Raw genomic sequence first — 17,862 nt, 5'->3', positions numbered from 1 at the left:
ATGTCAACCGTGGTAATGGCACGGATCAAAGAAGTTGCTAATTCAACTTGTGCCACTTTAGGATTGGAGTAGTAGTTACCTAAATGTGACTATGTACAAAAGCGGATTTTACATTTTAAATTAGTGACTATTGAATAATGTATCATTGCATTCGTGTTACTTTATTTGTGACAATGAATATGAATGTAGTGTAAGGTTGATTAATGTATCAAGAAACATCTCACTCAAAAAAGATGAAGGCAAAGGAGTGTATCCTGTCCCCTGCAGAAATTCGAGTGACAATGAAAAGAAATTAAGCATTGCATGTGTTTAATCCTGTCTAAGAAATATCCTGCACTAAAGGTTTTAATCATGTGTAAGAAATATCCTGCACCAAGGCAAATAAAGTAAAAATTCTCTAATACAAAGCAAAACCTCTAATCTAGATTTCATAGTTTGAATACAAAGTGAATTTTTTGAATGTTTCATCATGTTTGGCCTTTCAAGATCAGCAATCCACTCATGCCAAAAAGAAATTACAATCTCATCATCTTCTTTGGAAGTTGAGAACTTTGACTGATAATGCAAAGACAGTGAAGAAGAGCAAGCAAAATCCAACAAGTATGAGAGCTGACCACCCAATCCACCCAGGTCCAAAACCTAGACTGACCTCTAGATACTCTTTCACAGTGCCTTCAAATTCAGGTCCTGTCATCACTTCTTCTACATCGCCAAGTTGAGAGCTAATAATACCTCGCAACGTCCATGCCACTGGGCTAATGTAGTAGAACCATAACCACCATCCAGGGATACTCTACATTGCATAAGATAAAGAAAACAATGCAAATTATCATAAAAGGATCCAAATACTGATTGTTTATCCTACTAGCTTTGGAGGAAACCATGAGTTGGCTTTAACAAAAGGTGCAATCTACACTTAATATATTTGCAGAATCCGGCAAACATGCTCTTATGCAATAAGCCATAGGCAGGTTCAGATTTTAAACTTAATGAGTCTAACTAATATTTTAGCACTGAAATCATTGTGCTTCTGAAATTATGAGCTCAAAACTTAATATTTTTCGAAATTTTAGTGGTTACTATGTTAAGTTGAACCCATACAAAAAAGGTCGCATTCGCCTTTGCAATAAGCAGTGTTCACTTGACAGACAAAATCTGGTTCCAAGTTCTTTCCTCCTTTGATAATTACTGTATTAACAGTTGAGCTGAAGTTTCCTATTTCCATTCTTTTACAACCGTTCTAAAAAAGAGAATATTACGTACTTCTCAAAATCATAATCACTTGCACATTAAAGATAATAAAACTAGGTGATTTTAGGATAGGAATTGTAAAATACGAGTAAACTGACCAAATAAACTTAGGTTAATTAAGGTTATATTATTTAAAATGGACCGCATATACAAAATTATTTGAAATCTAATGTGGTGCTTCATCATCTGAAATCTCTCTTTTCTATGAAATGTATTCAGGAGTCAAGACTTATTCATTTGTCATTTAAAATCACGAGAGTGAACCTAATATTATTTACACTTTTTTTGCCTGCAAATGTGTGAATGTATATATCCAATAGTCCTAGACTTAAATCCTATAAGAAGATAAAAGAAATTGGAACAATAATTTTCCAATAGTCCTAGACTTAAATCCTGTAATTTGTGATGAGTGTATACTGAGGAAAATAGTACTCACAGGTTTTGGAACAAGAAAGCCAGACATGAGGTTCCACAGCGAATAAAATGCAGATGAAATGACAGCAGCCAAATGTTGAGTTGGCGTAAGACCAACAGCCATCATGCCGTAAAAGGTGAAATAGCTGAATGTCAGAAACATGAACACTAGATATAGGAAAAATTTGTCTGCAACATACCAGCAAAACCACAACTTAGATTATCTGACAACCAAGAATAAACAGCAAGGAGTTTAACTTAGTTGCTATGAGCACAGTTCATGAGGAAGATCATGGAATAATGTAATTAACATATCAAAATTCAAAACGAGTAGCAACAGAGAGATACATATTAAATACATGAATTGAAGTTAATGGTCCGAATGTCAGAGGAAAGATGTACATCTCAACTAATTTTCATTAATATAGAAAGGGCTGAGACTCCAATGGCTATTTGGTTACATACCCGTCCTTATTTTTTAACATGTTAATTAGTGTTACCAAGTTTCCTAGAGAGAAACAGAATGTTCACTGGGTGAAATCCAAACCTAAATCGCTTACCTCCATGCAAGAAGCACTACTGCATTTTCATGGATTATTTTAATAGTTTTTCAACATAAACTGCAGTAATTACTGAAGAAACAAATCCATGAATCAAAATAAACAGATACAGGCTGCAGACAGCAAAATGAAAAGGGAGATCACATTTTCACACAGCTTTTGGAACTCTAAATATTTAGGCATGTTTTGTATAGCGCAAAGCAGCACAGTGAGCCAATTACTGCTTTACATAAAAAAAAAGGAATATGAATGCATGGTAAGTTACTGTCAAACATCAGAAAATGATATATGTGACGTTGGTCTTTAACATGTTACACAAATACACTTCCATAGAAAATCAGATGTAATCCTTCGGGGGAACATTCAGCAGAACGGTTTCTAGAAAAAACAACCAGAATGGCAGCTGAGCCCATTACTTGAAGAACTAAGGCTAGGCAAAAGCAAAGACAATATTGAGTTGATCATGAAAATTAAGTCCTTAGGTTCATACCAGCTGTTCTTTCAAAGTTGATCATCAAATATGAAATGATTCCAAATAGTAATGTCTGCATGAAGATGTATGGAATTTCGACTAACCCCTGTTTTCCAAAAGAGAAGAAGTTGATATTAGTAAAGAAACACATCATCTTTTCTAAAAGCAGTTCAATATACCATCTTATTGAGTAGTTCAAGAAATACCAACATACTATTATTATATCTGTTGCAACTCGAAGCAATTAAGATGCACTTGATGTGAATGTGCTAACCTGAGCGACTGCATATGGTAGAGGAGAGTACATTCCAGCAGCCTTCTCCCTGTAGAAAACTGTTCTCTCAATGGAAACTATTGGCTGTACAGAAGAAGCATTATTGACCCCCAGGAACAAGCATGAAGAATAAAGCGCACCCATAACAACGAACAAATTTTGAGTTGAGTCCCTGTGGAATCATTTCAAGTGTACCACCACAGTTAATAATTTGAGAATTGATCAGAAAATGGATACAATAAAGGCTCTAATATTAAATCCAAGTCCGGAAACTGAAACCTTATACATTAAAGAATGACATGCCAACTTACACAGTATTCAAGAGGGCAATCCATAATAATGAAACAACAGGAAGAAACTTATAAAGATGACAGATGAAACTCATATAACTTATTCATTCAGATTCACCTACTCAAAAAGTAAGATTACGTCACCTCAGCTCCACAGCCCACCTTAAACCATCTTGCCTGATCTTACCACTTTCACCATTTCTTTATGAGCACATTGTGTATGTTTTTCCTCTGACGAACCGATTAGGGATTATAAGATAGTTACCCCCTTTCACCCTAAATAAGAGAGTGAATAAAAAAAAATGATCTCCAAAAGTGATACAGAATGACAGCTTCTCCAGTTTTCATCCCCAGGATTAGACGAAATTTGTGCTGTTTATTCTTGGAATTTACAAGTATGAAACATATTATTAGTATGAGTAAATAATCTTATACCCTTAATAGAGGTAAACAGGACTAAAGTGTAGTAGATAATGTTTATTGCACTACGACTTGGACAGAGAGGGTCTAGCCATGTGCCAAGATACCTTTTGACCTCTGACGATTCTATAATTGTAGGGTAAAATGATATAAAAGCTTCAAACCTCTTTCTCTTCTCAACGAAGTGGAGCAACGATCCATATTAAAATTGAGCAGGCTATGCTTAAGTTGACTTCCTGATTAACCATACTACTATTTCTCAACTATAACTATAGACTACAACATTTTGCGCCAAGTAGGTTCACTGGAAAGTTGGGTGTTTTATGTGATCATTAGCTATTGGCACCCTTTTAGGTCCACCCCTCCTGGTCCAACCACTTTAATGAAATCCATCTGTGGAGAAATTTTGGTGACACAGCAGTTTCTAGTCACCACTTGAATGTCCAAAAACATCAAATGTCCGATTTTTTCATCCACTACAAAAAGTGGCCCTCACAATTCATCAATGTTCCTCAAATGCTTAATTCGAGAACTTGTTATGTTCTTTATGGTTGTCAAGGTGATTGAAACGTCAAATTAAAATTATAAAACGTTTAGGAGGATGATTCCAAGAGAGCAAGAGGATAAGGAAGGATCCAATTATTATTATGCCTCGTAAAAATATAACTGAAATTAGACAATGGATTATATAATATTAGACCTACGCATAAAATGCATTTCCTAAGTTAGTACAAGTACGTGAATTTGTTTTTCCATGTCTTCAAAGTTCGTTACGTGCATTTTCTTGTAATGACATCTCCACATTCAATCCTCGCATTCAATCTTTTCTGAAATACTTAATCCAATGGTTTAATGGTTCTAAGAATGGTCCTAATTGCTAGTTTACTTGCTGGTTCTCTCACTATGTTATTTTGCATAGTTCTGCTCTTTCAATCTGGCAATCCAACCATTTTGTCCATAGAAGTACTTCTATATAATTTAACAAAAAGAAAAAAGAGAAGCAATCTTCTATTGTTCACATTTGTCCTACTTGAAGAATCCCCAAGCAAATATTATTGGGGAAGTTGTTCTACAACTACCTTGGAAATAACAAGCAACCAACCGTGTCTGCTTTATAGAGACTGAAAGAGTTATCCAATAGTTTGCTCTAGATATTGCAAGATAGTCAAATACTACAAAACACGTTTTGAATGCGTAGTCAAAAAGGGAACAAAACGCGTTTTGAATGCGTAGTCAAAAAGGGAGATGCATTACGCGGATTTTACGCGTTTCTAGTTTCCTATAAATAGAGGGCCTCTTGCCCTCATTTAGATCATCCCACACAATAAAAATACAATCCAAAAGAGTAAGAACACAAAGAGGGTTATACACCAAGATAAATATTGTAGTCTTGAGTGTCCTCCTTAGTGAGTTTTTCCTTTTACAGAGAAAAGTGTTAATTGTTGTTTTCTCCTTGTATTTGAGAGCAGTGTACTTCCATATGATCATAGTAAGATCCTTCTACCTCGTGGTTTTTTCCATCTATCTGTTTGAAGGGTTTCCACGTAAAATTCTCGTGTCCAATTTATTTTCATTATTTATTATCATATCAAACTTTAGTTGTAGTGCTTCATCACCCAACAGATATTTCATAAAAGAAAAGTTACCTTTTTGAACCGACATCCCAAAATATAGAACCGAGAATCAGAGCACTCAATGTTGTAAAGAACAATCTAACAGCATTATAGGTCGGACTTCTCCAATACACAAGATTTTGCTTCCAGAGACAGATCCTAAACTGAGAAAATGCACCTTGACTGTATGTGGTGGTGAACTTCAGAGGTTCTGAGTTCTCAGGAGGGACACTCAGTTGCTTAATTAAGGCCTCCACTCCCCTAATTTTAGAAAAAGATACAAGTTCTACAAAATTGTCAATAAAGGAAAAATGAAGAAAACAATAAATAGTACACTTCAGGTGATGAAGACATTTATTAAGATCACCTGAACTGCTCAGACTTTCTGTATATTTCTGCAAAATCTTCTCCCATCCTTTCTTCAGCAGCTGGCGTACTTATCTCAAGCATCCAGGTTGCAGGATTGTAACCACTAGGAATTCGGGGTATCCCAGGAATACTCTACAAAATATATTCACAAACACGTGCAGCATGAACAATAACTTTTGAAAAGTGATTAACTAAAATATAGGAACTATGCCTCCTATAATTGAATTCTAATTGTGTTTTTTTTCCCGAAAGGAAAATGCTAACTGTTTCCTTATAAGTACAATCAGATTTCAACTGTATCAACAGATGAACAATCTTTATACAGAAACCACAATGGAAATATCTTGTGTAATTAAATTACTAGTAACTAATTCAAGATTAAAAAGGGGTGAAGCAGTGGAATGTGGAGAAACATTAGTGAGGCACCCTCACCCCTCTGCACCAAGAAAAAGGCTAGAAGAATCTTTCTCTCAATTTTAGAGTTGTACAAGACACTTTACATCTCTTGAAAATCGAGCACAGTTGAATAAATTGTACTAATCTGAGCCGAGGGTCTTTCGGAAATAGTCTCTCTACCTCCACAAGGTAGTAGTAAGGTTTGCGTACATTTTACCCTCTCACACCCCACTTATGGGATTATACTGGTATGGTGCTGTTGAATGATGGAGGCACAAGCACATACCTGAAAGTAGTCAACCATAGTTTGTGACTTCTCCCCAAGCTTCCCCCCATATATCACTTGTCCTCCGCGTTTCATAAGAAGCAGCTACATGTTGTGACATCACATGAGTGGATGCCCTGGCGATCATGTAATTTATCTATTATAGAAATTCCTTGATAACATACCTCATCAAATGCTTCAAAAATTTCGATACTTGGCTGATGGATTGTGCAAACAACGGTTCTGCCAGTGTCTACAGTATTACGAACAGTTCGCATTACAATCGCTGCTGCTCGAGCATCAAGCCCAGATGTAGGCTCATCCATGAAAACTATCGAAGGATTTGCCACAAGTTCTACTGCAATTGTCAAGCGCTTTCTTTGTTCTGTTGATAAGCCAGAACTTCCAGGCAAGCCTACCAAAGCATTCTTTAGAGAGTCAAGTTCCACCAAATCCATTACCTCTTTAACAAACTCCTGCAGAATTAGGAAGTCAAATGGGTCTTAGCATTTCATCCAAAATATCAAACATATTGAAGTTCAGAAGATAAAAAAGTAAAACTGCAAGGCAGTTGCAACTACCTCTCTTTGTTCCTTATTCACTTCTTTGGGAAGACGCAGATAAGAAGAAAAACATAGGGATTCAAAAACTGTAACTTGAGGAGAATGTATATCATTTTGTTCAACATATCCTGAAACTCTAGCAAAAGTCTGTTGTTGTTTCAGGTATCCTGATATTTTAATGTCACCCTCTATATATCCAGAAGTTTTCCTTCCTGCTAAGCAATCCATCAATGTGGTTTTTCCTGCTCCACTTGAACCAACCAATGCTGTAAGAACACCGGGAGAGAATACTCCACTAACACTTGACAGTAGTTGCAGCTTCCTTTCAGGTATTCCTTCTGAACTCATTTCCTGAAACAGTACATGTCTTCTGCTAGATATGATACGATTCAACATGTACAGGTAAACAAATTCTTCAGTATAGATACCTTTGGCATGTCAACAAAGTATTTGACATTATGGAAAGTCATTGCCAGTGGTTGGAATGGCAGTATCATCCCCCTTTTTTTAGTCATCCCTGGGCAAGGGTCCCCATTTGACTCAGAATTCTTACTACTTCCTGCCAAACATATCATAATTGGGTAAGAAGTACACATTCCATTCATCCATGAGAAGAGGGAATAATTTACCATCTGTACCCATTGCTTCTGGTGAGACAATTGCCTGGGATTTTCTTATTGCTGAAAGAATAAAAAGAGAAAAACAAAGTCTAGTAAATACTGGCAATTATATGCTGGCAATTCTAAATCTATTATACATGAGTTCAATATCACTTACGGTTGAGAATAGCCAAGGCTAGAGTCAGAATGGTGTTGAAAAACAAAATGTAGAGCAGTAAAGCACCTATTCCCAGCCAATACCAGCTATTGGTTGTTGGTAGGCTGTGCGATTGCAGAACGGCATTCCCAAGAGTTACATTTCCGATGGTTGTTTTCTACAAAATTTAAATTTAAATGATCCAACTCATTAAGCTTTTAGAATATATTATTGTTCATTCCATTTTATTTTTAATCTATGACTAACACATCCAGCATTCCCACGGTATAGAACGCACACCTCCATCCATCGCGTGGCTGTAAATTCATTAACTGAAATAGCTCGTTGTCCATATGTCAATGGTGAAACCCAAAAGGCCCATTGCCACCATGGCTTGATCATTTCTGCAAGGATATAAACCCCATTTCAATAAAATGAATTCCTGCTACAAATTAAAGAAAAGTGCAACCTCACCTTTTGGCACGATAAAACCGCCCGATAAAAAAGTGATCAGCAGTGCAGCTGATGCAAATGTATTTGAGACAACCAAAACTCGTGCAACAGAAGCTATTGCTCGAAAGAGTCCCATTCCCATCTGGTGTACTACAAAGAGTGAAAACACGTAGCGGAAAAACCTGGAACATTTAAAAGGGGATATAAGTAGGATAAGCAATCTAACATAGCCTTGTCTGTATGTCTGGTGAAAAAAAAAATGAACATGACAATTATCCAAAAAAAATAATAAAAGAAGAAGAAGAGGACAAAAACCGAACATACCTCCCAGCACCAGGTGAGAAACCTACACTCCAGTACACAACAAGTGACCATACGACAGCTTCAATTACAGAGTAAGGTAAACGCAGAATCCAACTACACAAGGCCCATGACCATGCTGGATAAAACAAATTATCTCTTTGCTTATAGAATACTGGGAGGCGAAATATTAAGAGAGGCAGTTCGGAAAATCCGTTGAACATCATATGAATCAAGGCAAAAAACAAGCAAGAAAGATATAAGTTGCCATTCATCAAATCTGTGGGATGTATCCGCGTTCTTAGAAACATTGTGCATGTTACAAATCCAACAAAAGCAACCTGAAAACATATGTATGAAAAGACTGTGATACATCAAAATTAAGAGACTTACAACTCTATAGAGATGCTGAATATGAGAAGCTATTGATGGAGTGGCTGCTATGGAGTCTAAGAAATAACTTGATGAGCTAATCAAATCATTTGAAGAATTGGAAGTGGCACAGTTGACATCTTCTTAGAAGCTTCCATTTATACATCCCACTTCTATACTCAATGTGGAGTTATATACCATCCTTTAAAAGTCATACGGGCCAGAAGGACCAAATGCATACTTGAATACGAGGTACAATTGAGACTTCAACTCTCTAACAGCTCAAATACACTGATAGTTTTCTCTCTCACGTTCTCAATTGTAGAACTCCACGATGGGCAGGCATTCAGTGGCAGAGTTACAATAATTTAGCTATGGGTTCAGATGAAACGAATAGTTTTTGCTTAGAATGTATACTCGTATCAGAAACTCCATTAAATATGTATAAATCTTAAACTGTGAACCCAATAATTAAAACGAGCTATTGGATTTGGTGCAAGTTTAGAACCCATAAACTTCAAATCCTGCTCCCCTTCTAATGCATTGTGAATTTTCTTGATAAATCCCTCGATCAAATTTAGATGGTCCTGTTTGACCAGCTTGGAGATTTAAAAATAAAAGCTAAGATGTGTGAATGATGAGTAGGTGTTACAGAAAGACCAATACTAAAAATAAAAACATTAAAAAAGGAACAAAAGTCTCATATTAAGTTTGAATTTTGAAATTGAAGGCAGAAAATGAAGAAAAGTGAATCAGATTGGTATAAAGAATGAACACTTAAAAGCATACCTGAAACGTCCTGAAGATATAAAGAAAACTATGCCTAGTCATTAGAAGCCACTCTCTCTCGAAACAAGCTTTAAAGAGATCCCATCTGGGAACAGCAAACTTCGTTGTAGATAGAGCTGAGGGATGACCTTTGGATCTATCATATGGAGTAGAAAGGAAGGATTTTATATCCTGACCGTATCTGGACTTCCTAAACGCTTCGGCAATTGTATGAACAGGAATATATTCATATGGTCTGGAATTATCAGCCCAGTATTGTGCCTGATCCTTTCTTGAGGTAACCTGTGAAGAGACCAGTTTAAGTACCAAATGCACCTTGGGGCTATAAAGCACCAAATGAAAAGTACCTCTTGAAGGAAATCTGCAACGCCCTTACGGGGTGGCAATCGAAATCCTAATGATTCAAAGAATTCAATAACATCTGCTCGGGGACCTTGGTACACGACATATCCTTCAGAGAGTAATACCAGATCATCAAACAATTCAAAAGTCTCAGGTGCAGGTTGAAGAAGAGCAATCATCAATGTTGCGTCCATTAAATGAACAAAATTTCTTAAGCACTTGACAATTTGGTACGTCGTGGAGCTATCAAGTCCAGTAGAAATTTCATCCATGAAAAGTGTTTTCCTGGGCCCGACAATCATTTCTCCTGTGTATGGAAACCATTATTAGAAACTGTTGACGTAGCCACATTTCTCTCCCTTTATGTGTCCAGAAAAAAGGAGTCTGCTGGGTGAATTCTGAAACTACATACTGAGTTTGGGCTATCTCACTCAGTTCAAGCACCCCAACTATTATAAGGAAACATGCCAGCTCATAAACAAACAAAACTTATGCATAGGTTATCTTTAAATTGCCTCACAATTAACGCCAAAATTATGAAGAAACTACGGAGGTCAATATTTGCTCCATTACAACCAGAATTATTTAAGAGAGTGAGAGATACCTGTCGTAACTCTCTTCCTTTGTCCACCTGAAACTCCTCTTATCATGTCATTGCCAACAATTGTATCTGAACATACATCTAGACCAAGAACTTTCAAGACGTAGTCAGTAAACACGCTGTGCTTCTTACCACCAACAGAAGATGCCTGACCAGTTATTGATTGCAACAAGTACCAACATGAAAATGACATAAAACATCATGAGAACCCATATAGCATGAGTGAAATAGACTGGTAGATAGAGAAACTCAAATCAAACCTTCATATATGCGTCTATTTCAGTGTTTGGACGTATACTTCTTTCCTTCTCTAAACGATCAAGGTCTTTCATATATTCTGCAAAAGAAATTAACAGGGCAAATTTGGGAATGAAACATGCTATGTCATATTAGATAAACCTTAATTGATTCTGATCAAGCAAGCAAAGTTGGATATTTATCAATCACTAATTACATGACAAGAAACATACTTGCCTTTGCTCTAAATATTCTTGCAACTTCGAGTAACAATCAGGCATAATTTTTGTAATCAAGTGAAGAAGTTTTGTGATGGGGGTAAAATAGATTAGGAAGATAATATCTGGAAACTTAATGCTCTTAAGTCTTAACACAATACTTATTTGTCCATAGAATAGACCCTGGGTGTGGCAGCGTTTTAGCTAAGAGTCCTACCTGTATTTCACCAGTAGACTAAGTTATGGAACTAGATAAAGGCATCATTAATAACACGCCCAAAAACAACAGAGAAATTCCAAAAGTACCTATATATTCAATTCCATTTTGCTTTGGTCTATCTTATTGCTGTAAAACCTTCACACAAAAAATGTTGCAATAGTCCTTTTATTCTTTTATTTTATCTCATTGTCAAATGACAATGAAGAAGTGATAACATCTTGACTTCTAGAAATTAGCACATTTCGCTATTTCAGTTCTATATATTTCCTAAGCTTTTGTTTAGGAATTAATTTTCTGGGATCTTTTCCCTTTATGTTGTTTCTATTCAAGACATAAGGTTGTCAGATACAGTTCTCTGGATTTTGATTTCTTTTTTTCTTGTTGAGTTGGGGGGAGCAGGGAAGGACTCTGATATTTTTGCTTATGTGGATGGATTTTGCTTAGTTCATTTTTCTTCTATAAAGCCAGCTAATAATAGTACATCTGAATGCAGAGAGAATAAAACCAGATAAAAAGAAACATATAGTACAATGATATAACATGGTTCAGCAAGCTTAATTGTGCAGCATAATACATCTGTTTACTAAGTGATACTCGCATCACAATGATAGTATGAAAGATTTTGGGAAACCCGTCACAGACATCTGGATAAGTAACCAAAATTTCAGAGGAAACCCATGCCATGTAAAAGGAAAACTGGTCAAGTACATGAAGTGGAAATGTTTAGACAAACCTGCAAATCCTAGACTTGCACCTTGGCATCTAGCAGCAAAATCTACAGTTTCTCTTACAGTTAACTCAGCGATATGATTATCTGTCTGACTTATGTAAGCTGAAGTTCTTTGCACACAAAATTCATCCAGATTATGTCCATTATATGTGATAATCCCTCTTTTCTGTAACAAAGAATTAGGTAATTATATTTGGTATTGTTTTTTATTACTTTAATTCAATGGAACACAATGTCTCCAGGTCCTCTAGAAAGAAGTAAACTGAAGTGAAGGTATATTAAAGACATGGTGCAAGTTAGAAAGGTAGGCAATGCAGCGAAATTATCATAGAGAACACATAACCGTTAAATTAAGATAACAGAACACTTAATATCTGATCAGGATTTTTTGTTTTCACACAGAAAAACTAAGGGACTACAAAACATTGCCATGGTAACAATCAGAAGTTTAATCTTATCACCATTCTGAATTAAGTTCTCAATAAAACATCAATAAAGCAAAGAGCAAATATGAATAAAGTAGACTAAGCCAGTGATTGATTTCAAAGAAAGCATCACCACTAGTACATTAATTTGAATAGAAACACGTAGTTCAGCACTCATATAAACTCTCTAGTGAACTTCTCCAAGAACTTAATTTTATTCACACCCGAAGTCTGAGTCGAGCATTCAAGAGGCAATAATCATGAACGAGTTGACAACAGAGAGTGAAAGATGGCATGTCATTGTCTGCATGGAGAAGATATGCTTCAGCTGTAACTAACATCGTGCGGATCATCATCATGTAAAATTTCCATCCCAATAAGTAAAAGTTCATATATTAGTTTTCAACAAAGCATGGAAAAATAAAGACCTCAGTTATTCGTATTTTCTCCTACATTTTAGGCCCCTGGTTACACAGCATTTCAAGGAAATATGTTATTTCGTCAACTAAAAAAAAATTGGAGCCACTAATGTTCACAAGATGATAATTTCAGATAATTATCTTGAACGTTAGATGTATAAATCAATAATAGAGCTTATTACATCAAGGAATCTTTTTAAAAGTACTCAACGTCTATTAAGGAGGACAAGAACTATGAATCCGAAGGCCATACAAGAGAAAGGCTGGTACTCACCTTTAAGCCATTATCAAGCTTCCCTGAAAGCGCTAAAAGCAATGAAGTTTTACCAGAACCAGGAGGTCCAAGGAGCAGTGTCATCCTAGCAAGAGCAATAAAAACAATGTTTCATTATATGCAACTGTTTTGCAATCTAATTACTTGCGGAGTATATTTGAATATGTTTAGGACTAAGCTGTTTTTACTTTAAGTAGTTGGAGAATTTTATTTCTTTTTGTTAGATAGGTAGTATAAATAGACATAAGGTGCGGTATTGTACATATTAGTGTCCAACATTGATCAAGCCAGTAACCACTTTCAAAGAAAACATGACCACTATTGATCCTATCCTAGTGAACTTGACACATTGAGGGAGCAGGTTTTGGCTAGTTCGATATTCCTACATTGGATGAATTGTTTTCCCACTTACTACATCTTACTGCTCCTAGCTAGTCATACAGTGATCCCCTCACCAACGGCCAATTCTTCTGTTTTAGCATCTTAAGCTATAGGTTCCATCAACCAGCCACATTATATCCAGGCTGAATAACCTTCCAGACTTCCATTTTTTTAAAAAACAAATGGGGGTAGGGGAAGGGAAAATGGGAGAAGGGATTACAAGGTGCATAATTGAATCCTCATCAGGTGAAAGTTTAGGTAGACAACTTGAGCTACTAAGATTCCCCTTCTAGACATCGAGTGCACGTGTCGGTAATTAATAGTAACAAATTTGAAATATGTTGTTAAAAATATAGTAATTAAAAGCTACCAACATAACATCAGTGCTTCTTTCACACACAAGGCAGTTATCAGAAGTAAGGAAAAAAAAAAGGAGAGAGCCAAAGCTTACCTCCCAGGTTTTACAACACCGCTGACGTTATTTAAAATGGTAAGAGAGCTTTTCTTAGGACGGAATATCATCAGTCCAGTCAATATACTCTGTAATTCATAAAAATACATTTAGAGAAACTATCATAAGCTATAGTCTAAGGTATAAGAATAACACAGAGAATTAGTTGCAGGATTGAATGGTTTACCTCGAAGACATCACGGACTGAATTCACCAAAGTAGGCAAAGCTCTGGAGCCAATATTGACATCTGCTGTGAGTGTTATATCCTCATATCGAACTTCAACTTTAGGAACCTCCAATCCCACGCTTTTTCCGGAATGAAAATTTTAAGCCATTATTAATTAGCTATAAATTTTAATATTGCTAGTTATGAAAATTAGCGAAAAGAATAGTAAGAATAACATTTAATTCCTTAAGATTATGTCATCTACGAGTTTATACTATACTTAATAATATACAAGTTAACAATAATTCTGTGTCTACTGTATGAATCTCAATTCTCTTTAAATCTCAAGTCGTGTCATTATTATATCAAATAAAAATAAAAATGAAAAATCGATACAATGACTTTCCTCGACACAAGCAGAATATTCTATAACAAAGGTATATATTAAGTACACTTTATTGGTAACATGCATATTAATTAAAAAATTTGATTTAGAATTAGAATTGTTAATCAAGATCAATCTAGTAAAAGTAATTATTTTATCGTTTATAAATTTTATAGTTCTGCAAGTTCAATTTATGTTCTAGATTTAATTCATGTGCATTCAAACAAAATTGAAATTCCACATATATATTGTTTCAAGTGAAGATAAATCTTCCACTAGGTTAGATGCATATACTATAAAATTGTACCAGTAATTTTCCTGCTTCTTGTTTGTGTGATCTAATAACTTTTTAGAGCATTGCAACTTCAAGATTAATATATAGTTGTGTTAACTATGATTAACAAATATCCTTATTTTATTGTTTATTTATTTATGAGTAGTTTATAACTTTTACTTTGTATTATATATTTAATCAAACAATATTTTATTTTATATTGATTTAGCCTCATTCAAACTTTGTAAAATTATACTATAGGTCTGACTCACACCCCAACCGTTTAACTCAAAAAGAGTAGGATTGTCCGGCCTTATAAAGAGACCACTCATCTTTTTAATCATCAATGTGAGCATTTTATTTATGCTTCAACACCCACCACACTCTCAGGTTCATATGGTGCATGGACAAGTGCAGTTAGTTTCATACAAAAGATAAATCATAAAACTGGGATTTGAACAAAAGAAATCAAGCAGCAACACATGTAACGAGCTAGTTTTTCTCTTGAGCAGAAACACTTTCGAATTATTTCATAGTTTATTACCAAAAAAAAAAAAAAAAATCAAAGAAGAGAAATAAAGAAAATGAAACAGACATTGCGATTCCTGTATCAACAAAATTTCGGAAGCAAAATCCTTAATTTTGCAATAATTGAACTAGTAAAAAAAATCAAAATAAAAGAAATCTGAATTACATTAGATTCATGCAGAGATAATATATACACATTCACCACACCAATACAGAGAGTGTATGAGTTGAAAATTACCTATCGAGGCGCTCTTTCACGCCGGCAAGCAACTTATAGTTATCCTGTTCAGTAGTCGCCATTGCTCGAGTGACGACAAGCTGGCGAGTGTTCCGATCAAGTTTTCTCACATCGACTGTGTCAGTCTTCCCTACGCTGCCGCCAGGGTCAGATTCCTCCGCATTCCGCTTCACCAAAGCGAGATTCGTTCTCTTCCGCGTCGGCAATTTCTCTAATGCCGCCCACACCAACTCCTGCTCGTCTTCCTCGACCGACTCCGCATTCGACGGCCGACTGAAACTTTCATTTTGTGCCTCCACATCTAAATCAAAGTACTCACTCCCGTTCGATGCCGCCATTTCAAACAAATTAATTCACTATAGTTGATAAACAATTTCCTCCGATCACAGTCTCGATCGACCTCGGATCAAGCTGAATATGAGTGATCAAGCCTGTTCCTATTACGACTATTTACGCGTAATGCTATTGTTCTTAGACAGTTATGCATGTTCTCCCAGTGGGTAATGTGAAGCAGGAAGAGTTTTGGACGATTTTGAAGTCCGATCCTTTTCCCCAGCATTTATTTCCTCTTTATTCTCGGGCTAATACGAGTCTTTCTGTTAAAGCGGTATGTTGTCACTCTTCACCTACATTTATGGGATTTCGAAAGAGTTCAAAATTACAAATATGTCCACTCGGCAAAGGAAGCATGACTTTCCTCCTGATGTTTGTACCGGTAGTTACCGATTGTTTTAAATTTTGTCCTCTTCTTACGAACAACATCAGTAAGACACGTGGCCATTTGCATTTCACGTTTTCTCAATTTCTTCTTCAAATGTTTCCTGAAAAGTTAGGAGGCATGATAACCGGATTCAGTTTTTCAGCATACTCACGTCATTTCTTCTGGACAAATTTATGTAACACCGTCTTATTTGGTATAACAGTTTTTTTAAAAAAAATAATGATTTTTAAAAAATATAAGATCTAAGACACTTATTAATTTATTTTTCTTTGAAACCCCAGGAAAACTCCCAATTTTTGTCAATGTAAACAACACAGCCCCCACGCAACGAGCTCGTAACTCTGTGACATATGAAGACTGAATTCGATCGTAGGTCTTCCAATACTCAACCATGCTCTCACGGGCAAATTAATTGTTAATGTGGCTCTAAATTATTTTATTAGTAATTAAAAAAAAGAGAAGGAGAAGAAGAAGTACGACAATCTTAGACAAGATGAAATTGAGGATTTGTCATTGTCCCCTCCAGTTGTTGGCTCCATGTAGATTGCTGGAAGCAATGGCTTTGCTTCCATACCTTATCTCAGGTTACCCCTTAGTGCGGGGGGCTCTGGCTTAGTGTGATTAAACCGTGAATCGAGTCAGGAAAAAGAAGAGGCAAGAAGAACATCTTACTCAATAAGAGTATCGAAAGAGATGCGCCTTCGGGACTTCCCTTCGGACAATAATACGTGAAGCTACTGGGCTGGTTGTGGACGAGGAGGGATTCATTGTTAAATTATTTTTAATTATAAAAATGTGACATTTTCTTGGAACGTATTAAAAGGAAAAAAATATAACACATAAATTTTAAAAAATGGTGCATGTATTTAATATACTGGACAAATAAATAGAAATGAAATGTATAAGAAACAAGAAAAATAAATGGTTTCAACGATTTTACTCAAATTAGGTACCTACATATGTATTACTGACTACCTACCGAGTGAGGGTATATTTTTCAAAAGGTAAATAGGTTTTAGTCAAAATTCACACATGCAATTTTTTTATATATGTGCTTCTCATTGATTATATGAATGTGCATTGCATGTTAATATCATAATAATCATTGAAAATTTTCATCCAAAAAAGAAGAATATATGGTTATAGAAACGTAAATAATGTTTCAAAATTAATGATAGATACGTGTATTGAATCGTGACGTTGTGTAAAAATATTGAAGGCAATAACAAACTAAAAGAAATTTGAATATGAACCAACTTAATTAATTACAATAAGTTTTGGTCCTTTAAATTAATCATGCATCATATTGTTTGAAATTTACTTATTTCAACCTAACACTACATCAAATACAACAAGCTCAGGAAGAAACTTGTAATAATAATAACAATACCAACAACAACAACAATAACAACAACAACAACAACAACAATAATAATAATAATAATAATAATAATAATAATAATAATAATAATAATAATAATAAAACAACAACAGAAATAACAATAATAATAATAATAAAACAACAACAGAAATAATAATAATAATAACAGCAATAACAATAATAATAATAATAACAATAATAACAATAATAATAATAATAATAATAACAAAAACAACAACAAGAAGAACAATAATAATAATAACAACAACAACAACAACAACAACAACAATAATAATAATAACAACAACAACA

The 17,862-nt window shown here is 35.1% G+C and overlaps 1 protein-coding gene across 2 annotated transcripts; it reads right to left on the bottom strand.

Annotated features, from left to right (window-relative positions):
* Positions 1-422: 422 nt before the first annotated feature.
* LOC129901617 (ABC transporter G family member 31-like) lies at positions 423-15,980 on the bottom strand. Of its 2 annotated transcripts, XM_055976864.1 has the most exons (24): positions 15,449-15,980; positions 14,043-14,163; positions 13,856-13,944; positions 13,024-13,108; positions 11,909-12,071; positions 10,761-10,837; positions 10,504-10,648; positions 9,905-10,206; positions 9,558-9,839; positions 8,421-8,737; positions 8,118-8,278; positions 7,944-8,047; positions 7,665-7,821; positions 7,517-7,567; positions 7,316-7,446; positions 6,906-7,238; positions 6,510-6,800; positions 6,346-6,429; positions 5,662-5,795; positions 5,328-5,555; positions 2,972-3,143; positions 2,716-2,803; positions 1,688-1,854; positions 423-793 (listed from the first exon to the last, which is right to left on the bottom strand). In XM_055976864.1, exons 1-24 carry the CDS (start codon positions 15,784-15,786, stop codon positions 527-529), a joined length of 4,287 nt encoding a protein of 1,428 aa, XP_055832839.1. In that variant the 5' UTR covers positions 15,787-15,980; the 3' UTR covers positions 423-526. The 2 variants fall into 2 exon arrangements, with proteins under 2 accessions (XP_055832839.1, XP_055832840.1); XM_055976865.1 differs by lacking the exons at positions 423-793; positions 1,688-1,854; positions 2,716-2,803 and having other exon boundaries at positions 2,977-3,143; positions 5,473-5,555.
* Between the last annotated feature and the right edge of the window lie 1,882 nt (positions 15,981-17,862).

This window comes from Solanum dulcamara, chromosome 8 (assembly GCF_947179165.1).
Source record: "Solanum dulcamara chromosome 8, daSolDulc1.2, whole genome shotgun sequence".
In the NCBI taxonomy this organism is placed as follows: Eukaryota; Viridiplantae; Streptophyta; class Magnoliopsida; order Solanales; family Solanaceae; genus Solanum; species Solanum dulcamara.
This window is presented reverse-complemented; position numbering and strand designations above follow the sequence as displayed.

Excerpts from the sequence above, each read along its gene's own strand:
- LOC129901617 (XM_055976864.1), bottom strand. The coding sequence starts at position 15,786 with ATGGCGGCATCGAACGGGAGTGAGTACTTTGATTTAGATGTGGAGGCA. Across the intron at positions 7,568-7,664 it reads AGCCTTGGCTATTCTCAACC|CAATAAGAAAATCCCAGGCA; the intron begins GTAAGTGATATT and ends TTATTCTTTCAG. Across the intron at positions 3,144-5,327 it reads TGGGATGTCGGTTCAAAAAG|GGACTCAACTCAAAATTTGT; the intron begins GTAACTTTTCTT and ends ATGATTCCACAG.